Source organism: Cyphellophora attinorum, assembly GCF_001299255.1.
Source record: "Cyphellophora attinorum strain CBS 131958 chromosome Unknown Contig52, whole genome shotgun sequence".
Lineage (NCBI taxonomy): Eukaryota > Fungi > Ascomycota > Eurotiomycetes > Chaetothyriales > Cyphellophoraceae > Cyphellophora > Cyphellophora attinorum.
The window spans coordinates 47738-70125 of NW_017253280.1; the positions used below are offsets into that span (position 1 = coordinate 47738).

A 22388-nucleotide genomic window follows, 5' to 3' on the forward strand; every position below is an offset into this window, starting at 1 on the left:
GTTGGCAAACTCAAAAGCAGTATAGCTTGCTGAAAGGGAAATCGCTGCCGGCGATAAGTGTGGCTTCCACGTGTAAATCTCCGTAACTTCCAGCGGAGCGTGGATGATTATCAGCACTGATTATCAAGACCTGATAATGGTCGACGTCATGCCAGATGCAGCAGTTGCAAGGAGCGACGTGAGATCTTGTCAAGCGAAGGTAGAATAACGAGAGATGCTGAGGTGAAGTGTTTGCTGTGCAAACTGAGTCCAAAGGATCATTAACATTCATGCATTAAAACGCCAGTTCCTCCTTTGCCGGCAGTAATCAGGACGAGTGGTCGGTTGAATCGCAGTGGCTACGGAATCGAGCGAGCTAAGACCTTGGTATTATCCTGAGAACATGGATATCGGCAGCTGACCCGAGCAAGAGAGCAATACAATTCACAATTTTCATGCTGGACTGGTCCCATCATTATCGATGACTTTCCTTGACGTCCAGTGCGTGTAACAAAGGGGGGTTCATTATCCGTGTCGCGCCTATGGTCCAGGGAAGAGCAGGCTAGAGTCAGCTTACATGCGCGTGCGATAGGGCAGAAGCAATGTTCGACCCCAGTCGCCAACAGACGGCCAAGAGAACGGCCACGTAAGCGGCTAATGACAGCAATCTCTTGGATTGCAAGGACTGTGCACGCAAAAGAATTGTTTTCCGTTACAGCAGCAAATACAGACGTAGAACACGAGGAAATTACAGGGCCAAGGAGTTCTTTGGGTCCGTTTGATCGCCTGTTTGGTAGCATCTTTACATTTCTTTGCCCGGACTTCCCCTGCCAAGGTGACTTCGAGAGTCCCAAAGCCCCAACAACTTCCGGCAGCAACCCTCCAGTGACGCACCTGCCGCTGCTAAAAATTCTTGGTTGCAACTTGCGGGCGATCATTCAAGGTCTTTTCGTTAAGCTGAAAGCACATCATGATGATCACTTCGCGGGTGTATTTCTGGAACGTTGGCTTTGACAAACGAGGAGTAGGTACAAACTCGTCCAAGGCACTCTCTGCTGTCTTTATCAGCCAGAGAGCGGCCTCAGCACCTTTCCCGTCTGCGGACGAGACTTGCCAGTCGCTGAATCCCCATCGCTTGGCTATCGCGGGCAGCATAAGCCAGCTCCACCACTGAGCGGTTGGCTGCTTAAACGTGCGCGATCCCTGCTACCCTGCAGGTGCCTTGAGCAAACCGAGACTCGGGCCCGCAAATCTTCACAAAAGATTCCCGGAGTGCACTACGGACGAATGCCGCTGTTGTTTTTGCTCGAGCTGGGGAAGTAGCGAAGACTGATGATCTGTCACAACACGATCCTTCAGCATCCTTCTTGACTCCAAGGGCCGACATGACCCAGCCATCGTTGAAGAGGAAACGGGAGGTGAAAAATATATGCTGCATTGGGGCTGGCTACGTCGTAGGATCTCAATGCGCCGATAGCCGCGCCCACCCACTGACGTGTATAGGGTGGCCCCAGCGCTGCTGTCATTGCCAACAAGGCACCACATCTCAATGTAACCGTCGTCGACATTGATGCTCGCCGGATAGAAGCATGGAATTCAGAGACGCTGCCAGTGTACGAGCCAAACCTCTATCAACTCGTCAAGCCAGCCCGCGACGGTACCGAAACGCGAAGACCGAACCTCTTCTTCTCCACCAAGATCGATGAAAAGATCAGGGAGGCCGATGTCGTCTTCATCGGCGTGAACACTCCTACGAAAAGGACCGGTCTGGGCGCCGGCAAGGCCTCAGATTTGGGATGGCTCGAAGCGGCGACTCGACGAGTCGCAAAGGCGGCAGAAAAAGACACAATTGTGGTTGAGAAAAGCACAGTCCCCTGTGGCACCGCTGAAAGCATGAGAGAAATCCTCATGGCCAATGCGCAACCTGGGGTACATTTCGAAGTCTTGTCAAACCCGGAATTCCTGGCTGAGGGCACGGCCATCAAGAATTTACTACACCCAGACCGTATTCTGATCGGGAGCTTGGACACTGAGGCCGGCTATTCGGCAGCAGAGTCGCTTGTGGACGTCTATGCCAACTGGATACCTCGCGAAAAGCTCATAACGATGAACCTATGGTCCTCAGAACTAGCCAAACTCGCGGCGAATGCTATGCTCGCCCAGCGCATCTCCAGCATTAATGCTTTTTCCTCGATATGTGAAGCAGTGTCAGCGAACATCCAAGACGTGGCATATGCGGTCGGCCTCGACAGCAGGATCGGACCCAAGATGATGAATGCTTCCGTCGGCTTTGGCGGGAGCTGCTTCAAGAAGGACATTTTGAACCTCGTATACATCTCGGAAAGCTTAAACTTACCAGAGGTCGCGGCTTATTGGCATTCAGTCATCGCCATCAACGAATATCAGAAGGATAGATTTGTGCGACGAATCGTGAAAGCGATGCACAGCACCCTGTACCAAAAGAAGATTGCTATTCTGGGATTTGCATACAAGAAGGACACAGGCGATACTCGCGAGTCTGCCGCGATTGATGTGGTTACGGCGCTATTGGCAGAGAACGCCACCATTCACATCTTCGACCACAAGTGCGACCGGAGCAGATAATGTCTGATCTACGACTTACGATGGACGATGATCGAGTCACTATATGCGACAGTCCGTACGACGCATGCCAGGACGCACACGGCGTTGTGATACTGACGGAGTGGGACATGTTTAGCAACAAAAACGTGAAAGTTGGCCCGTCCTCGGCGAATCCGCTGCTGAACGTCACCAATAAGCAGCTCAATGGCTCAATGGCCACATCGCCTCGGAGACGAACGGCACGAATGGGACCCTGTCGACCAGCAGCTCATACAATGATGTTACGAAGGGATTTTCAAGCTCGCATTCTAAGACTGACAAGATTGATTGGTCCAGGGTGGCGAACATAATGGACAAGCCAATGTATGTCTTCGATGGGAGGAATACGATCGACGTCGGCGCGTTGGAGCAGTTGGGGTTCCAGGTGGAGGCGATTGGTGTGGCTTCGGCAGCGAGCATTGCGATGGCCAAGTAAGGCTTTGGGCGTAGCATTTCGGAGTAGTGATGAGAGGCCTCTATCGCTGGAGACTAATAGGTTGAGCGCAGTGTGCGATATGGCGACAGGTACGACACTCTACATGCGTGTATATACCCAAAAGTCGCTCCCGCTAGCGTCACTTTTCCTTCCACGTGCTCGAAAACGCGGTCTCTTTCAGAGAGATTCATACAGCCCTCGTCGATGCTTGAGACTCACCTAAGGGCACACTCATCCCATGATTCCCCTTATACCCCCTAACAACCCGACTCTCCCTCCAGCCCTCCCTCTCCAAAAAACCCCCATCTTCCAACGCCCACACTTCCACCTTCAACGGCCGACAAATCTCCCGCATGGCCTCATCCTGTCCGAATCCCCACACACTCAAATCCCCACCAGGACACGTACTCAACGCAACCAACAGATCCGTCTCCGCCAAGAACTCAATATAATCCCCCCTCTGCGCGGGACTAGGCTGCATGAAATACCTCCCCTCGCTATTCAACCCCGTGATCTGGAATATATTCAGCACGTCGTGCACGTCGCTCTCGTTGAGGCCGAAGGGAAGCACCGCCCGCGTAAGATTCGAGTGGCAGTGATAGTCATAGCTACCGGCTTCGCCGCTCAGAAGCACATTGACGTACGGATCGCATCGCGTGCCGAGTAAATCGTGACATCGCCCGCCAAAGCCCCTCTTGCCGTCCTCCTCCTGCCCAGTCCCGCTGCCGTCGTCGCCGTACCACCCCAACGAATCCGCGATGATCGTCGCCAGCGGACGCAAGTACGGCAGGTTCGACCATAGTCGATCCCCTGTGGTCAGGTGACTAGCATGCAATTGTCGTGTCCGGCTCGCCCAAAACCGCTCGCGCGGGTTGTGTAAGCTCCAGATGTTGAGATCGCCAACTTGCGGGCCCTCGGGGGTGCTGATGCGGAAGATGTGGCCGGCGGGGACGGGGAAGGCGCGGCCGGAGCGGATGGGGAGGGTGAATGATGTTATTGGCGCGGAAGCACGCGGCGAGGACTGGATTCTGGTGTAGAGCTCCGAATCAACTTTGAGGGGCGAGGTACTGGTGGTGGTGGTGGAGAGGTAGGCGGGGACTGGGGGGTGGGGGTGGGTTGGCGATGTGGTATGCTGTGCGGGTTGCTGGGTCTGCTGTTGATGGTGGGGGACTTGGCTTCGTCGGTCCTTTGTAACTGTATGTAGAGGCCATTGTCAAGTGTTTGGTACTATTCGGACTAGGGAAACATGGAGATGACAGAATGAAAGAAGGCAAACATTGAAGTCAAATGGCGTCGTTGCCTTGTTCCTAGCGACGAGGTGGCTCCGTCCCGAGGCTGACGTTCGTGCAATTTTATTCCGTAGTTGCATCCCACCTTTATCAGAACTTTGACCTCGCCAGATGTTCCAGTTTCTACCAGCGATACTACATACGGTGACACTTTGTTGATAGCAGATTTCATGTGATGGTCGAGAGCCGCTGAACCACTAACAACGTGCAGCCCATTGGAGGCCCGCCGCCGGCTTGAAAGGGATACCATTTCGGTCCTGACGGTGGCTCGACTTTCAGCTCTAGCGCAGTTCTCAATGCTCAAATCAGCAGATATCTGCCTCAGAACGGCATCTACGTGAATGCACACTTCTTCAGGCGCTGAAAATGTCGCGGTCGAGGACTTGAACTTCCACAGTCGGAAACAGCGGGGAGTGAGACGATCCGCGAATGCGCCTTTCGATCAGTCCCCTCACTGCGTTTCAACCTTCTCTGACTTCTCCTCAGCTTCCACACGCTGATCCTCCGCCCCCTGACTCGTCCCTGGATTCTTCGACTTCTTGATCTGCTCCTTGACGTGCGCCTCCTGTAAGCTTTTCTCCACCCACCGTTCCACTTCCTCAAGCGCACGGTGCGGAAGGCCCCGGTGATAGAGCAGAAAGCCCTGGAGCTGCGCCATTGTGAAAGATCCCTCCGGCACTTTTGTAGAGAACAGCTCAGCTAAACGCTCAATCTCGGTGAGGTGCATGTTCTGATGGTCCTCGGCCTTTGCACCTGCTTCGTCGTCCTCATCGAGAACGGTGCTGGAGCCAGAGTCTGTTTTGCTAGCGGGTTTGTCGAATGTGCCGTCCGTGCCTTGGATGATCGACTCGCCATTGCCATTTGTATAGCGGTTTCCTCCCGCAACCTCCACAGCACTTTCTGACGCATACATGTTGAGGAAGATCCGGCGAATCTGGCTCTGATCAGCGCAAGTGAATGGCACCTTCATGTCGATTCGTCCAGGACGAATCAGAGCGTCGTCGAGACTGTCTGGTTCGTTGGTGGTCATGATGAGGACATGACCTTCTGGAGCACTGGCGCCGTCGATAACATTCAAGAGGTGTGACAGCGGAGGTCCGGAGAGCAGGATTTTTCGCTTCGCCTATAGTGCCGAGCTCACTGGACTTGCGGCCTAGACCTGCGCAGTCGACGTCTTCTAGAAGGATGATGTCGCCTTTGCCGACCGAGCGGAAGAGATAAGGCAGATAGTAGTCGGTAACGCCTTGGTCAAGAAGTGAGAGGACATGGATCTGCTTGCCAAAGCGCCCTGCGATAGCCATAGCAAGACTGGTCTTGCCTGTGCCCGGCAGACCATGAAAGAGGTATCCGCGACGATAAGGAATTGAGCGGTATCTGAACCATTGAGCTGTCTCAGGGTCAAGATATGCGGCGACATCGTCGATCACACTCTTAATCAGGCCATCAGCAAGACAGACGCTGCTGAGTGGACGTATTGGTTTAGTTCCGCGCTGGGACCATGAACCACAATTTTGGGCTGTCTACATCAGCGATTTTGCTCGGCCAGGTCAGAAAATGTTTCTTACCCATGATCTGTGTCATCACTTTGCCGTTCTTAAGCTCTCGATCGATGTATGCTTGACGTAGCAGCTTGATGATCGGATCAGGCGAGAACCCGAAGGTCCAGATAGTCATTCTCTGGGGCAGTTGCCGAGTGAGCCATTTCTCGATCGTGAGGCAGTAGAGCCGGCGCTCGTGCCAGGAGAACTGGACTGTTTGGCGCCAAGTCAGTGGTCGTGGTCATCGAAAAGGCGTGAGTGGACGATCATAGGAGGTCTTTGGGCCAAAGGACATTAGTGGTTGGCGTTATGGAGAGGCATACAATTATTGTTTGCATCGATGAAGATGTCTTCGCCAGCGGCAACTTGACTTTCGTAGATCCCTACATCGGATGCTTCGCCGCGCAAATAGTTGAGAGTGACAGCACTCATGTAGCGTTGATTCATGAGGAGTCGCTTGCTAGCCAGGAAAGTCACGAGACCGCTGTACATAGCAGTGTCGTTGGGGACGATGTCGACGGAGCTCATGCATGTTGACATAACATCTATCAATATGACTTGATCAGCTATCGCGCTCTGCAGACATTTGGAACGGCGGATGCACTTACTCGCCCATATAGAGGCCGCCTTGCCGACTAGAAATTCGTACCCCAGCCACAGAGCGAATGGAACCGATAGACAGCGGACGAGCCTGGGATGCTTTGCGAGCCATTTCGCGATGTGCGGAAAGAAAGTGCCTATGATGAAGGACGAGACGCCTATGTGGCCTAGGAGCTCGCTGCTGAGGGTAGACGCTTGCGCATTGTCGACCTTCTTGTCCTCGTCGACGCTAAAACATATGTCAGCGCAAGCCTTTTTGCCATCGGTGAACGTATCGTCGTGGGATCAACGTCAAAGCACATGAATTGACAGATTTACTTACTCACGATATGTTCGATGACGGTAGCGAGCTTCCGTGCGAGACATCTTTCGGGCGGTGCAGGAAAAAAGATTGTGCCAGTGGTCAGCAGAAGAGAGAGAAAGTTATGTTGCGTTGTTGAGGTTGCAGAAGTTGTCTGAAGATATAGTATTCCTTCCTCGTGAGTGACTGCATTTCTCGAGTAAGTGAAGTGTCGCATGCCAAGGAAGGTGCCTGTCAGAGGTTGCGGTCAAGTGGAAGTCAAGATATCGTGAATGAAGGAAGTGCGTCCCTTCCCTTCGATAATGCTGGATTCGACTGATCGGCAGTGGTCCTGGTTACCTGGGGAATTTACTAACGGGCTGCGCTCGCTGAGCCCATTCCAGGGCTTCGCACAGTCTAAATGATTGATGTGGTGACTCATAAGCTCGAAGGTGTTAGGAAATCCAGTGACAAGGCTCTTAAACTGTGCTCAATTCTTCTCTGTTGTAACCGTTCATGTTGACCACGACGCATCACGCCACGACGCCCAAATCAGCAGCTCGCTAGCCTAACGAAGTCTGATGCCGCGATCAACGATCTCTGTATCGACAACACGGCTCTCCACACAAACACGACTTATCAAGTCGCCTCCAGTACCGACTCGAGTAGTCCATCGTAACCTCCTTACCCGCAGCTACACCCTTCGACACCACAACCGTCCTTTGAACACCAAGCCAGGTGAACTGCTCCAGCTGACTGTTCGGATTGCAGCTATGATTTATGAACCGTGTATAGTTCCCCATTCGGCCCTGGAAGATCTGGTAGTCGACACCAGCTAGACCCTGTCCCTGGACCACATCGACGTCCTGCAGATCTTTCGTCACCAAGCCGACGAACTCGCCGATCGGCGAGCCGCGATCGAACGTGCAGCATGCAATCAAGCCGTTGTTTCGACCGTCGTCGTTGTTGATGACTTGCACTGGGCAGAGCGCGTTCGCATTGGGACCGAAGAGGTCGGCGAAGCACTCGCACTCATTCTTCTCGGTGAGTTCGGATTGAGGCTTCGAACACAGTGTGCATAGGTAGAATGGTCCGCTCTCGACCCTTCGTGGATCGTACTCGCCCCATTTCTCTTGATCGACGACCGACGCCCGGATCTGCTCGAAGACGAATGGGCGTTGCTGATGACGATACGTCCAAGATAGAGGCACGGGATCTTTCTTCTTCGAGACAACCCAGTCATGAGGATGGCCGCGATACGTCCGCTGTGTAGAGACGCCGACAAGGCTGAGTGTCTGCCGCCACTGTGGCTGCAGCGTATCGGCAGCCACTTCGAACCGAGATTTCATGGATCGCAGCTTGGCCAGCGCATCGTCGTCAAAGCCCATTCTGTACTTGCAGAAGCGATAGATGCCAGGTCCCGCAAACGTGAGTGCCGTCCAACCTGCAACATCTTTGATCTCGCGGTAGCCCTTCCAGATGCCCATGCGATTCCGGAGGTCTTTCTCAGACCATTCAAAAGTAGCACATGCTTCTGTCATGACAAGCTTCTTGTGCTCGTGTAGACGAAGGTCTGGTCTTTGCTCCTTCATGGAGTCAATACGTGCAAAGAAGCAGTCAACCCAATGTGCCTGCATCATGACTTCGATGGATCGTGCTGTCCGACTGATTCCGGTCAAGATACGACATCGACGGCTGACGTCTGTGAAGTTCAGCGAGAGGTTTGCTGCAGGTTGCAAAGGACGTATGATGTCCGAGATATCAGGCGGGATGACGAGAATGTTGGGTGTATGGATCTGTTCCCAGATACCCTCGATGAGCTTGTCCACTGTAGATGGTTGCAGCTTTGCTGGGCCATCGTCAATCTTGCGACGTTTCGGAAAGTTTCGCTGATCTGTTTGAAGTTGCCGAGTCCCTTCCGGCGAAGGTGTCCGTTGCGGTGTGGTGCCGCTGATGTGGAGTCCGCCCACGGCTTTACGGCGAGCTCGTCCTTCGTTGGCGTTCACGTTGGCAGTAGCAGGTGCGACAGAGTCGTTGCCTTCGGGACCAGGAATCGTGGTCGATATCAGCACCTGTTTCCCTTCGCTCTGTCGGCTGGTAACAGGCGACGTAGTCACTCGGGACAGAAACGGACTCGTGGACTGAGATGTGCGGCTGGGCGAGGATGATTGCCACTGGCCGACATCGAGAGTCCCTAGGACGAAGGTCTTCCGACGAATTTGGCGTGTGTGACGCCGAGGTATCACGGTGGCCTCAATCTGAATCTGCGTTTCTGTATGGCTGATCTGATCAGGTTCCAGCTCAGCGATGATTGAGTCTATCTTGGTGATGAGACCGTCCCGGAAGGCCTCCATGTTGGCCGCCATGCTGTCTGGTCCAAGGGGAGAGACGCTACAACGGACCGTCCGCGTACGCTGGCTGGGTTACTGCGAAGGTGACCTGGTGTACCATATGTCTTCGAAACCGGATGCGAGTCCTAAAAACCAGGAAAAGCACAACTTAGGTCTCAAACGACTCCGTTGTCCTTATCATGCCTGCATTGCAGCGATGTCACGAGCCTCCCGTCCAGACGAGAGGCAAAATAAGCGACGAGTAGGACCACACAAGCGGTGTGCCCTGCAGTACGGGATACGAGAGTAGCATCTTGACAGCGGAGATCATGGGAGGGAGATCGAGAATCTTCAAAGATTGCCATGATGGTGGGCGGGAGTGGGCGCACTCGAATGTCGTGGGATGAAGTGGCGTCATCTTTGCCCAGGTGGAAGGTGATTTTAGGCTTCGTACGCCTAGCTTGTTTGAAGTTGGCGCGTATGAAGATACGTTCGAAAATTACCAGAAATACAGCACCTGGGCACGTCGATGGCCACCGGGAACCGTTCTGGAGACGTAGCTGGGACATAACCACATCGCATCAGGCCAGTCACTCGTTCAACAGTCAAACCGGGAGCGGAAGATCCTGCGGAGCTCATCGGCTTCTCTGCCAAAGCTCAGAACGTTTCACTCCCAGAGTCGTCGACGATGGTGCACATCGCGCGACGAGCGGCAGTCTTCCGACCCAAACTTCTCGACATCCGCTCAGGCATCGGTGCACTCATACTACCCGCAGACGCAAAGGCACAACTGACCAGCGTACTTGTGCGATACCGCAAAGTCACGTCAGCGGAGTTTCAAGATGAGGCAACGAGGAGGAGAGTCCAGGGCGCATACAACTTTGCCAAATTCTACCTTCCACGGTTAAAATACCACAACCCGACTCTGAAAATCGACGTACAAAGGAGCGCGAGGCATCCCAATCAGATCGAGCTCGAGTTCGAGTCCAAGGATCCCGCAGCTCTGCTAGCTCTGGAGTTCCCGAGGAAGAATGTCGGGGAAGCCGCCAAAAGTTCCAGATCTGCCGCGACGGCGTACCTCGATTCAGCAGCCAAGGCAGAACAAGCAGCGTTAGAAGAGCTCGAGGCGGAGTCATCAACACAGGAGGTGACAGAAGCCGCAGCAGATACGGCAGCGAAAACACCACCAGAGACCGCACCAGACTCCATAGCAGGGACTGCGATCGATACAGCTTCCGCAATAGAAGCCGCAGTAGATCCCACGACAGGGCTCTCAACATCGAAGGACCAGACCAAAACCCCCCAAGAGAAACCCTTCTCCTCCCCACAAGAAGAAAAAGCCTACGCCGACCTCGCCTCCAAAATCGCAACCGCCATTCCCACCCTCAAGATCCCCGAAGGCCGCAAGCCGCCCCCAACCTACCGCGTCCGCGTCAAACCCGACGACAGAGGCCGCTATCCCACCACCAACCCAACCTACACACGCAAAATCCAACTCCCCGTCAACGACCGCGAAGACGTATGGATTTTCAACTGGTTCAAGAACCGCACCGGCGCGAAGGAAGTCACGAACGCAGAGGACAGGAAGATGAGGGAAGCATTCCAAGAGAAGGAGAAGCGGGCCGTGGTCGATCGAGCAGCGTTCTACGAGCGGCTGGCGATCAAGAAGAACCAAGAGGCGACGCTGGAGGCGATCAGGAAGCGGGCCGAGCAGAATGCTGCTGAGGCTAACGCGCCGGCTGGAATGCCTGTTTGATCTGGTTTCTAATTACCTAGTCATGGACGATCCGTACACAGTATACTGATATGGCGGGCGGGCAAGCGGACCGCCAGACCCTTTTTCGGATTGGACGTGCCTACGGCAATCGGAGGTAGAATGTATGAACACTGAATGATGCTATGCCTTCCGTGGCAGCTGTTCATCCCAAAAGAGCACTCAGGTGCTTGTTGCCGTCGCTCGTCGAGACACCAAGGCCGGCGCTCAGAACACGCACAGCCCTGAGAAATGGAATGCCTCCATAAACCCCGGGCCACCAAGCACACGGCAAGGAAAGTAGAAAGACATTCTAGCCAGATTGGGCACGAGAGGCCTCCTCCTCTCGCGCGGTGGGAAGTGAGGCGTTCGCGGATATTTGCAAGAGCCGATGCAAGGCATATATAGCTCAGACGCGATGTACAACATCATGCCAATATATACTTTCTACCACTTCTCTTCTCTCTTGTATGCACATCGTGGTCCATATACACAACCGTCCACAGCATGTCATGCAAATCCATATTTCCAATCGTCGCATGTATCCGCAATGTCCTCACGCGCCTCTACCTGGCCCGCCTCCTATTCCTCTGCGCTGTCGCTACTCATGGATCATATGCCCCATACTCCGAATCTTGGTATCCAAATACTTCTCAATCTCCACCCCTTTCACCCCTTTGTGCCCTCCCGTCCGCCATGCTATCGGTACCATCGCCACCCTCTCCCTGACCCTAACCTCCTTATTCGGCCCCTCCACCGCACGCACCTTATCCGGGTTGTTGGTCAATAACCTGATGCCGCGCTCTCGGGCTTGTTCGCCTTCTCGTTGCTCCCGCTCCATTGACTCCGCCGACTGGTGTAGCTGCGGACCATCCTCAGTGCTCGGAGAGTGATAGCCCAGCCCCAAATCACACAGGATAGCAGTCGCAAGCCCATACGTCCTTGCATCCGCCGGATGCCGCAACAACAAATTTGCCTCGACTGTATCATTCCCCAGATCCTGCAAGTTATACGCTTTCAATTTCGACGCGAGGCCGATGCCCCGACCTTCTTGGCGGAGGTAGACTATCACTCCGCCAGCAGCCTCATCGTCGTTGGGATCCGAGGAAGATGGCAGCGACATCAAGCGGGCGGCTTCGTCGAGCTGCTCGCCGCAGTCGCAGCGGGCGGACCAGGCGGTTTCGCCGGTGTAGCATTCGGAGTGGATGCGGACGAGGGGCGCTTTTGAGCGTGGTGTCGTGGTATTGTGCGCGTTTGTTGTTGTGGTGGTGGTGTCGTTGTGGTCGAGGGAAAGAGATGAGATTCCGTCTTCGAGCTGTGACGTCGCTGAGGCCGGTGGTGCCCTTTGCATAGAACCCACATTGCCCGTTCCCGCCTGCTCACCCAACCGCGCGGTCTCCAACGTCTCTCCCTCCACCAACGTCTCCGGCGTCTCAACATTCCTCAACGCCGACCTTCCCGTCCCACTCCTCTGCCGCTTCGCTCCAGCTGGCCTCCATCGTTTAGAATCAGCATCAACCCTCGAACTCGTCCTCCCAGGCGTCAATCTGCCTACATAAGCACCTCGAATCATGCGATCCATCTCGCTCTCCCCCTCCCGCTCGCGATCCAAACTCTTAGAGCGTATCCTTCCGCCGAACACAATTGCCAAGTGCTCTTTATCATCGCTGTCGTTCTGGTATAGGTGCAGGAACATCTCCGCGCCGGACGTAGTTGGTATCCTTGCTCTGACCACACACTCTACTTTCGGCAGGCGGGGGACGAGGCGCGGTTGTTTGAGAGTCGGCGGGTCGAGGGAGGTATCGACGGGTGTGGATTTGGGCGATTTGGTGAGGTGGCGGGACGGAGTGGAGGCGCCGGTGTGCTGGGTGGAGTGAACTGCGGACTGAGGAGCCTGGGACGGCGGGGGTTTGTGGGCCGGAGGGCTGGAGGTCGGTCCATTCTTTGAAGTAGGTTGAGGAGGGGCGGGCGGCGACTGGGGCGGCGAGAGGCGTGGTGGGGGGTAGGTCGGGGGAGTGGTGTGGTGGGAGGTCGGCTGTAGTGTGTGTCGCCATTGTGGAAAGAGAGCAGGCACCGTCGCTCCTGCTTTGCAATTTGGCTGTATAGTGCAGGTGGATAGGCTGGTCTCAGTGCAATAGCATTGCCATCGCCCGGGTAGCAGAATACTGATGTTGCGGATGTCGCTGGCAAAGGTCAAGGTTCAAGTTCGAGTAGTTAGATCAGCACATCAGATCGAGGCCGCGAGCCTGCGTAGAGGCTGTTGCTGGCAAAACACACTTCATGAGCACCAGTACATCATACGAAGGAAAAGAAATCCTAAGCGGTTCTGTCATCCGATTATGTCGGTTCCTGTCCTCCGCATTTCGGTGCCCTAGGACCCTGCATTTTGCTAGCAAATGCTCGAGTTCCAGCGCCTTCGATCCGAGCCCGCCTAGAAACCCCCACTACGACGGACATGCCTCGGCCCACACACCCGCCTCAGTTCCGCAATACATTTATAACCACAAGATCAATACCGCAGCGTCAGTTTTAGGGGGCACCTCTGTTTACATGAGCAAGGTGAGGCCTCTCCAGACTAATAGCTACAGTATTTCATAGAGACAGGCTAAGATCGTCTGAACCAAGTACCTACATTCGGAAGCTGTTTTGGAGTGTGGTTTTTTGTACTACGTTCAATCACTCCTTGTTCCGCTGTATGGAATCTGCCTCCTTGTTCTGCTGTATGGAATCTGCCGGCATTTCCACCGCCGTCATACTCTTGGGAGTCCATAACTCAGTCGCAGCCTCCGAGCCCTCCACTTCATTCGCCCCGCTAGTCCAACGATTTGTGCTGTGCTGGTCCGATAATTCGCTCATTGGTGGTCTGCCAGATAGTCTTGGGGCATCAACCTCGATGGCAACAGCATCGGCATGATAAGGTGGTGGGGACGATGATTTCTCATGAACCGGGCTAGCATCTAATTCCTGTCGTTTGCTCCTGCGTCGTCGCAGGAAGAACCATACGGCGAACATGATCATGACAATGCCAATAACGCCACCGATCACACCTCCCGCAATAGCACCTTTGCTGATGCCTTTTCCACGTCCGGAAATAATGGCGTAGTCTTGATCCTCAGCACAAATAACTGTAATATTCGGCTTCACTACTTCGTCATTGATGGCTTTGACAGCTTTCGCTATACGCCATTGGGCCCGCTCTTCGTCGACCACAACATACTGTTGACTGAGAAAAGCAGTGCCCCAGAGATGGGTATTAGTCAAAGTTCCCGAGGATTGGTTGAACACAACGCTCCAGACATCCGCATCATTGTCCAAGGTGTATAGACCGTCCTCGTATTTTTGCTGATGCACGAAGAGCTCTGACGCAGGGACTGTCGCTCTGTGACCATTTGTGAAGGTAACGCTGAGGTTTCCTTTGGGAATTGCCGAGGGTGGATATACCGGTGCTCGAAGTGTGGTATTGTGAGTGCCGCCAGTGGCTGTAAGGAAACGAGAATAGATTGCTGGGGGAAGGTCGACCTGCATGGTGAAAGGCTCGAGCTGGATACGTGTACGTGGGTCACCATTGTCCTCGATCAATGGGGAGGAAGTGTTGTCGCCATCCCACGCAAGAGTCTGAATCTCAAGACAGAAAGCGCAGTCGTCGGCGGGTATCTGCCCTTCGTAGAATTGTCCAGCTACGCGAGCCTGGTCGTAGCCGCCGACAACAAGAAGACCATTGTCGGGGTTCTCAGGAGCAGTAGAACCAACGTAGAGGCCAAAAGCTTTGGATGGGACGTCATCGTTGGCGAAGATCGTACGCAGAAACGAGCTGTTGGGGTGAAGGGGGAAGCCACCGGAGAACCCTGCAGATGTCAGCTTCGTCACATGGATGGAGGCAGCAGTCTCACCATATCCAGGAGAGTTCAACGCCATAGGCATGTTGTCCGTGCTTCCATTGGCTCCGAAGCGGACAGTGTCATGGAAGAAGACGTTGTGCGCGGCATCCTGATTACCCGGATCAGTGCCGTTCCATTGCTCCTGAGTGTCTCGAACAAACGTCGAACTTGCTGAGCTGTCGAAGACACCGCCTCTTAGCGCAATGCAGGTCGAATTGCCTTTCTCGCAGTCTGCCGAGTTGGACACATAGAAATCTCGAACACTGAAGGATGGCGCAAGAGATAGGATCTGCTGTGGCGTGCCAACGCCGACTTCGATTCCCCAGAAGGATCCCCTTGCATCGTCGGATATGGTTACGTTGCGGATTGGTAGTTGTAACGGGCCAGCACCATTCGGGCAAGACATGTCAGCGCGGTGGGTTGGTCGCTGCGATTTAGCAATCGATAGTGGTCAATTTCTAGCCAGGAAACTGTTGATACACAGGGTTATACATAACGCCGCAGTGAATGTTGCGGAGCTTCGGACGTTGTGCTGATTTCTCTCTATTTAACGCAACAAGGCACTCTCTGCGCGGGACCCTGTCTCAGTTCGTGATTCAGTCTCTCCTTTAGTTGTCGAGGAGGAGAAGGCAGGAGCTTGTTCTGGTCGATAAGATCTAAGTACTTACGAAGCCTTGCCTGTAAAAGAACTGGACTAGTACCAGGCAGGTCCGAGCTGTAGTTCACACGCACCCTGAAATCTCAAGAACTTCTCAAAGTCGCCGAGCGGTTCTCAAGGTTCTTTCGCTTGTGGTAGACCCATGTTACAAGTAATCTGGCGCACGGAGGGGGGTCCTGCGCCAAGATTGTCTTTTTGCGTTATCGTGCTTCGATGGGTCTAAGCAGGTCCGTCCGCAAATATCATCGTAATTCCTATCCAAGTTGCCCTTCTGATCCTCGGGGAAGAGAACGTTGAGTGTACGGCGGCCACGCAGAGATGAGAAACTCGCAAAAGTTCATGGCCTCGAACCCCAAAACACCTGCTAATGGTAGCAAGGTCTCGTATATCCATCTCAGGTGGCCCGTGGAAACGCTGAACCGATCTCCGAGATCATTGGCCGTCCAATCAGATTGCGTATTGCGTTCCTTAGCTTACGAGACTAGGCCAGGCAACGCTGGGGCCCCAGTCGAACCGCCGCTTCGAATGGTCGATCTCTTCCCTGACATATGGCCAACGAACATCGAGTATCATCGATGTTGACACTCTACAGTGCGTGGGTGAGGAGTTAATCACATAAGTAGTTAGTGTTCAGGTCCTTTCTCCTTCAATGCCAGTCTATGACTTTACCTTATTGCGATCAACACAAGAACTTATTAACCAAGCAGTGAATTACGCCCCAAGAACCGACAAGGGGCAGGTTAGTCAGTCTCGCTCCAGCATGAGACGCCGAGCTCGTCGAAAGTCTGGATCATAAGCCCTGTACGCCGATGGCTAGTGTTGTTCTGGGCGTGCTCTGCTGTTGTTGCATTTGAAGAAGGCAATTTCTCCCTTGACGGCGGTCGTCGTACATCTTTTGACGTGCTTGTCGGTCTCAAGTCTTCTGGTCTACACTGTATTCACGCTCATGGATCTGCTCGAGATCGATTGCCTTGCAATACATCTTCCACGGCATTCCAGGTCGGAATTGATGTTCCCACCGAATCGAGAGTCCTCGAAAAAGCTCGTGCAGCCTGGATCGTTGTTGCTCGCATGCAGAATAGGTTGCCTGCCTGTCGACCGTTAAAATGACATTTTGGTAGAAGCCGCCATCCGTGTTCGCATTGCGATAATCGGCGTCTCGTATGCGTTTATTAATTGAACAACTGCGTGCAGATCGTACCAGAACCGTTCCATGGTAGTGACCGGTCGGGTCGACTTACTGTCCACTTGTAGGAGACGCCTCGCGACAACGATCGCACGGGCTTCTGGACAAGATCTCCCGTTGCCGTGGCAGGTACGGTTCAAAGTTACGCTCGTCACGAAGCCGTGCTTGCTGCGCCTGCCGTAGAGCCGCAGTAGTGTCCCTCGCTTCTTGCTCACCCCACGTCAAAGCGCCAAAGAATACAGTGCTCGTGCACCGATCAACAAAGAAGGGCAGAAAAGCAACGAAGTGGGCGCCTGCTTGAGGCGCACGATTGAGTGTGAGGTCTTGGCAGTTGACCCCACCTCAGTTCCGCGTCACATATATAACCACGAAACTCCATCCAAAACGATTGTCATCACGTCGTGACTCGGTCATATGCATTCATCGTCAGCGGTCTCCACTAAGCCATGTGTGGCTGCTTATCTACAACTGACGGCAATGAGGGAGCGACCTGGCCTTCTTCCTCACGTACAGCTGAGCCAACCAGACCGCAAGCAACCTCACAGGTAGTCTGCCAAATCCTTCACTTCCACTGATCTGGATCAAGCACATACCGCCTTTCTACACGATGTTCGTTCTGATCTTCCTCGAACAACAATGTATACGCTCCTTTGGAGAAGTTGCGGACATCAGCCTCGTAGAATGTGTCCGTCTCGGGATACATTGCGTACACCCGCGATCCCACAGGAAATATCGGACCTGTCGCCTGTGCTACAGACGGAATGGCTGCGAGGTGACGGGCTGGAGTCTTGTGCCGGGTCACTTCCTCTTTATCAGGGTCACGCAGATCGTAGGCGTAGCCGCTGTTCGTGGTCATTAGCAACATGAGCCTGACAGGATGGAATATGCTTACCCTTTCTTGTCCTGCAAGATCTTCTTAATGACCTGATGTTGCCCAGCACCTTCGACGATGATACCCTTCTCATCCTTCTCCCCAGGCTGTATTCTGTAGAAGACATCAGTGCCAACAGACAAGGGACCAGTCTTGTCTGCCTTTGGCTCCGGAACGTCCTCCTTGACTGATGTGACCCGATTCTGACTAGCCACACTAGAACTTCGCTGCGAGTTGCCCTTGATACGCTTGAGAACGTCCCCACGGCTGTCGACTGGCGTTGATGGCGAATCGATAATATCGGACTCGAGAATCTGCTTGTTGTTCTTGCGTGATTTGCCTGTACCATTCCTAGGTGCGGGCTCTTCTGAAGACTTTATGGCAGCCAAAATGCCCAAGCTGTTGATGGGGTCGTTGTCTTCGAGGACCTTCTTCTCTGCTTCGGCATTCCGCATCTGATCCCGATATAACTTGTCGAGCCTTTCATGTTGCTCCTGAGTTCCATCTAGCTCGTGTTAGCTCGCAGCGTGCACGTGGTCTGGTACCCTCACGTTTGGTGCCCTTCGCTTCGCCAGTAGCCTTGATCTCTAATTCCAGCTCTATGATGGCTTGGCCAGTCTTGTCGGAGGCGTCGCTGTACTCCTTGGCTTTCCGTATCGCTTCGATGGCTCGACTGAGCAGATCTGCCTCCACATCGTTCTCTTTGGCTGCATCACGTCCTGTCAGGCCTCGTGCGTTCCTAGGGCGACCAGACATGGCGAGGTCTGGGGCTCATCTGCACAATTGGAACGGAAACGTGCTGTGTCAAGATTCGCCGTGCTTCGAGGGGCCCTCCAAGTCGCCCTCAACGCATCCAGAGGCTGCTCGCTCGTCTGCTTCCGACTCAATTTCCAGTCCTTTGTCGTGTCGTTTTGGTTCCAGTCACCTCTGCTTCCAATGTGGCCCTTGTATTGCCGTTGAAGTCCTTCCCTTAGTTTTGTTGCGAGACGGGGCTTGGCTGATCTATACGTACACAGAGCCCTGCTCAATTAGCGGATGCGCCGCGAAAGCCTGTATGGCACTTAGGTAGTCCACTCAACGATGGTTGGTACCGACGAAAGGCAGACCCAGCAGTCAGGCCGGCTTAGCTAATTTCTGAGTCAGCCAGCTCTATGATTCGAGGGATCGAGGGGTACCACCAACGTCACTGCAATATCCGAAAATAATTATAGCGATGGTGTACACACCATATTGACCATCCCGTCATTCGAAAATCCATAGAAGCCGCCGGAGAGCCTCTGAGCGCAATTCGTCCTTACATTTATTCCTGACACCAGTCTCGATATTTAATAACAGCGTGCTCGATCATCGGTACAATGCAGGTGCCATTGTTGCGGCTTCAGTGTGGTACGGTGAATAATGCCCTGTTACATTATACATATACTGACGAGCCACAGGCTGCAACAGCTACGACTGGGGTACGTCAGACGAAGGAGTGCTAGATTAATGACGCTGACCTGGTACAGGAAAGGTTGGAGAAGACTCTGCTGCCGCCAAATATGCCTCCGCTACCCCTTCGGAAGGCTTCTCGATACAAGAGGACAAACCCTACGCAGAGGTAATCACGCCGTGGTCCTCCTCAATCCGATCTAACAGACATATCAGCTATGGATGGGCACGCACCCATCCCTCCCCTCCAAAGACCTGACCACCGGCCGCTCACTCCTCGACCTCGTCGGCGACAACCAATCCCTCATGGGCTCCGACATAACCAGCAAATACAACTCCAAACTCCCCTTCCTCTTCAAAGTCCTGTCAATCAACAAAGCCCTCTCGATTCAAGCCCACCCCAACAAGAAGCTGGCCGAGAAACTTCACGCCCAAGACCCCAAGAACTACCCCGATGACAATCACAAGCCCGAAATGACCATCGCCATCACCCCCTTTGAAGGCCTCTGCGGCTTCCGGCCGCTCCAACAAATCTCCGGATTCCTCGCCACCGTCCCGCCTCTTCGAGAATTGGTCGGCGACGACAACGCCAAAGGCCTCGAGCGCGCCGCCTCATCCTGTGAGCCCGCCAAACCCGCCCTCCGCGCCGCCTTCACCGCCCTGATGAAGAACTCCAAGGACACCATAACCGCCAAATCCAAGGACCTGCTCTCGCTTGCCGAAGGCAACAAACTCAACCCTCCCGAACTCAACGAACTAGTCACCCGCTGCAACACCCAATTCCCCCACGACATCGGCCTCTTCGTCCTCTTCTTCCTCAACTACGTCAAGCTCTCCCCCGGCCAAGCAATGTACCTCAAAGCCGACGACATCCACGCCTACATCTCCGGCGACATCATCGAGTGCATGGCCTCCTCCGACAATGTCATCCGCGCCGGCTTCACACCCAAATTCCAGGACGTCAATACCCTCACCGAGATCCTGACCTATGACCACGAACCCGCTGAGAAGCAGTATTTGCAGCCGGTGGACTATCCGTATGTAAAGCTGGATCGGGCGGCGTATTCAAGCAATTCGGAGATTTTGCTGTATGACCCGCCGATCGAGGAGTTTTCGGTCGTGCGCACCGTGCTCAAAGCTAAGGATGCTAAGGCCACATTCGAGGGTCTTGCGGGACCAAGTATCGTCATCTGTACGAGCGGCTCCGGCAAAATCAGTGTTGGGCCGAAGGAAGAAGAGATCAAGGAGGGGTTTGTCTACTTCGTAGGCGCGACTGCTGAGCTGGTGCTGCAAAGTGGGAGTGAGGAGATGGTCACCTTCAGGGCCTTCTGCGAGATCGATGGGCATCAGAACGGTACTAACGGGGCGTGACTGTCCGATGGTCTCGGCAAGGGCAGACTGTGAGCCATTGGCTACACCGATGCCTGATCCGGCGGATACGGTTTATGGCACATCTCGTGCTCAAGGCTTGAGGCACAACTCGCAGCAGCACATCATGCAGAGCAGGGCAGTGATGGTATAGCTCTAGGACAAAGACGCAGCAAACACGGCTTCAACTACAAGCGCAAAAATAGATCTCAGTACCCAGCCTGCAGCTCTAGAGCAAGTGTGATTCTCACAGCAAGAACTTCTTCGTTAAGAAACTCGATCACTGCACTTTCTTGCTGGAATTTACTTTTGCTATGTGCCCTGGCTTTCCCGAACAGATACTTCGATGAACGCCAACATGCAGCAGCAGTAGCCCTCAATGCCATTCCCAGCCTGGCTAATCGCCTGCGGCGCACATCTCGCTCTTGCTCGCCTCTTCCGAAGGGAGCGCCTGCGGCGCGACTAGGGAATTGCTCGCTGCGCTCGCCTAGCCGGTGGGGAGGTCGTGGCGCGCTTCGCGGCCACTGACGTCCCCCATCTAAGTCATAGGCAACCTCGCCCCCCTCGGCCTCTGCCCGACCGCGCCCCTATCCCTCACATTACTCCTACTACCCACTCCCAACCGATGCACCAAACCCCTCTTCTCCCACACCCCGCTCTGCCCCTGCACGACCGCCACAACTTCCTTCGCCACCCTCTCCCACAACGCCACCTCTGACCTCTTCTTACTGCTCTCCAAAATCCACTTTATCGCCGTCCTCCGCCTCTGCTTGACGCGCAAGGGGATGGGGATAGGGAGGTTCTGCCCGCCACCCAGGATCCCGGCGCGTTGTTGGATCTTGATGAGGGGTGCGACGGAGTCGATGGCTGACGTGAGGAGGGGCCGGGGGATGGAGGGCCGGGTTATGCGGGTTGTGCTGATTGCATTGTCGGAGAGGAGGGGGCGGTTGGCTGCGCCGGTGGCGGAGGTGGTGGTGGAGGTGGCGAGTGGGGATGTGCGGAGGTGGTCTAGGATTAGAGACATGTTCTGCGACGAAGTGTGTCAGCTGCTGTGTCTCAGGGCCGGGGTTGGTGTTGTCTGGCGGCTGAATTGAAAATCTGATTGGACGTGTGGGAGCAGGGCATCAGTGAGGAGTACTAACATACCTTCTGCGCCCTCGCGAGCTTCCCATCGCGCATGATCATCTTGGTGAACTGATCCACCACAGGATCGTATCTCCTCCGCAAGTGGTTCGTAATGGGGAAGTTCTCCGTGTCCGGCAGAGGAAATTTATGCCCGGGACCAGCATCAGGATATTGAAGCCCAACAGCGCGCGTCTCTTCAAACTTGGCTGGAGTTGTGAATGCCTGGATCATGGCCTGCCGATCCGCAGCTGCAGAAGAGGCAGAGGACTCGGTCTGCTCAGTTTGAAGCCTCCTCGCAGTGGTCGAGTACGCTCTGGTCTGCGTGCGCCTCGCAGCCGTCGAGTATGACCGTGCCTGCCCCTTGCCCAAATCCTTCTTCAAAACCTCCGGGGCGTTCTTCTGCGCATCCTTATCCCGTTTCAGTATATCCTGGATCGGGCTCCCATGGTCCTCAGCTTGAGGCGACGCCGGCTCCCCCATAATCTTATCCATTGCGGCCTGCTCCTCCGTCACATGCGGCAGCTGCGACTCGTTTGCGCCGTGAGGCGTCTCAGCGGCTTTCTCTTGCATGCGACCTAGGCCTGGGCCTTCTGCTTTCTCGGCATCGCTCTTGGAGGACTGTGCTCTTGCTGCGACTGGGAGGAGTTTCCGTGGTATGGTCTGGGACGTTGCTGTGCGGATTGGGAGGCGGAGGGGAAGACGTGGCGGCATCTTGGACCAGAGCAAGGAGGTAGATTGGAGTGAGAAGGTGGAAGTGCGATCGAGGGAAGGAAAGGTCGCTGGTGTTGGATGTGAGGTGGTCTACCCCGAACTTTATGAATCGTCAGGATTTCGAGCATGTCTCCACATTCGGAAATGCCAAGGCCGGGCATCGGTGCTGCAGTTACATGTACATTACGATGTAGTAGATCTCGGTCTTCTTGAAGCTGTGTGTAGATGCATTGACATGTACATATGTCACTCAGCTCATCATGGTGCTTGCAACAAGCTCGATGGGTGAAGAATGGCATGTTTTGTATTCGTACACAAAGATACACGCATTTGCTG

General features: G+C 54.3%; 8 protein-coding genes across 8 annotated transcripts; 3 read left to right on the forward strand and 5 right to left on the reverse strand.

Moving 5' to 3' along the window:
- Positions 1–1364: 1364 nt before the first annotated feature.
- On the forward strand, positions 1365–3037 carry AB675_9437 (UDP-glucose 6-dehydrogenase 1; the record flags this gene model as incomplete). Its single annotated transcript, XM_018149969.1, has 4 exons — positions 1365–1433; positions 1483–2564; positions 2636–2842; positions 2899–3037. 4 exons carry the CDS (start codon positions 1365–1367, stop codon positions 3035–3037), a joined length of 1497 nt encoding a protein of 498 aa, XP_017994668.1.
- A 187-nt stretch (positions 3038–3224) lies between these two features.
- Positions 3225–9110, reverse strand: AB675_9438 (SET domain-containing protein; the record flags this gene model as incomplete). The annotated part of the gene is made up of 7 exons (XM_018149970.1): positions 3225–4223; positions 4793–5449; positions 5499–5842; positions 5892–6077; positions 6188–6409; positions 6473–6693; positions 7402–9110. The coding sequence occupies 7 exons, from the start codon at positions 9108–9110 to the stop codon at positions 3225–3227; spliced, it is 4338 nt and encodes a 1445-aa protein (XP_017994672.1).
- Positions 9111–9762: 652 nt separating this feature from the next.
- AB675_9439 (uncharacterized protein) lies at positions 9763–10830 on the forward strand (the record flags this gene model as incomplete). The annotated part of the gene is made up of 1 exon (XM_018149971.1): positions 9763–10830. One exon carries the CDS (start codon positions 9763–9765, stop codon positions 10828–10830), a length of 1068 nt encoding a protein of 355 aa, XP_017994678.1.
- Positions 10831–11428: 598 nt separating this feature from the next.
- AB675_9440 (putative GTP cyclohydrolase-2) lies at positions 11429–12881 on the reverse strand (the record flags this gene model as incomplete). The annotated part of the gene is made up of 2 exons (XM_018149973.1): positions 11429–12691; positions 12714–12881. The coding sequence occupies 2 exons, from the start codon at positions 12879–12881 to the stop codon at positions 11429–11431; spliced, it is 1431 nt and encodes a 476-aa protein (XP_017994684.1).
- Positions 12882–13503: 622 nt separating this feature from the next.
- On the reverse strand, positions 13504–15111 carry AB675_9441 (uncharacterized protein; the record flags this gene model as incomplete). Its single annotated transcript, XM_018149974.1, has 2 exons — positions 13504–14672; positions 14718–15111. The coding sequence occupies 2 exons, from the start codon at positions 15109–15111 to the stop codon at positions 13504–13506; spliced, it is 1563 nt and encodes a 520-aa protein (XP_017994664.1).
- A 2000-nt stretch (positions 15112–17111) lies between these two features.
- Positions 17112–18176, reverse strand: AB675_9442 (uncharacterized protein; the record flags this gene model as incomplete). Its single annotated transcript, XM_018149975.1, has 3 exons — positions 17112–17391; positions 17442–17925; positions 17972–18176. The coding sequence occupies 3 exons, from the start codon at positions 18174–18176 to the stop codon at positions 17112–17114; spliced, it is 969 nt and encodes a 322-aa protein (XP_017994671.1).
- A 599-nt stretch (positions 18177–18775) lies between these two features.
- AB675_9443 (Mannose-6-phosphate isomerase) lies at positions 18776–20219 on the forward strand (the record flags this gene model as incomplete). The annotated part of the gene is made up of 4 exons (XM_018149976.1): positions 18776–18806; positions 18857–18877; positions 18926–19017; positions 19065–20219. 4 exons carry the CDS (start codon positions 18776–18778, stop codon positions 20217–20219), a joined length of 1299 nt encoding a protein of 432 aa, XP_017994693.1.
- Positions 20220–20754: 535 nt separating this feature from the next.
- On the reverse strand, positions 20755–22052 carry AB675_9444 (uncharacterized protein; the record flags this gene model as incomplete). The annotated part of the gene is made up of 2 exons (XM_018149977.1): positions 20755–21243; positions 21363–22052. 2 exons carry the CDS (start codon positions 22050–22052, stop codon positions 20755–20757), a joined length of 1179 nt encoding a protein of 392 aa, XP_017994666.1.
- Between the last annotated feature and the right edge of the window lie 336 nt (positions 22053–22388).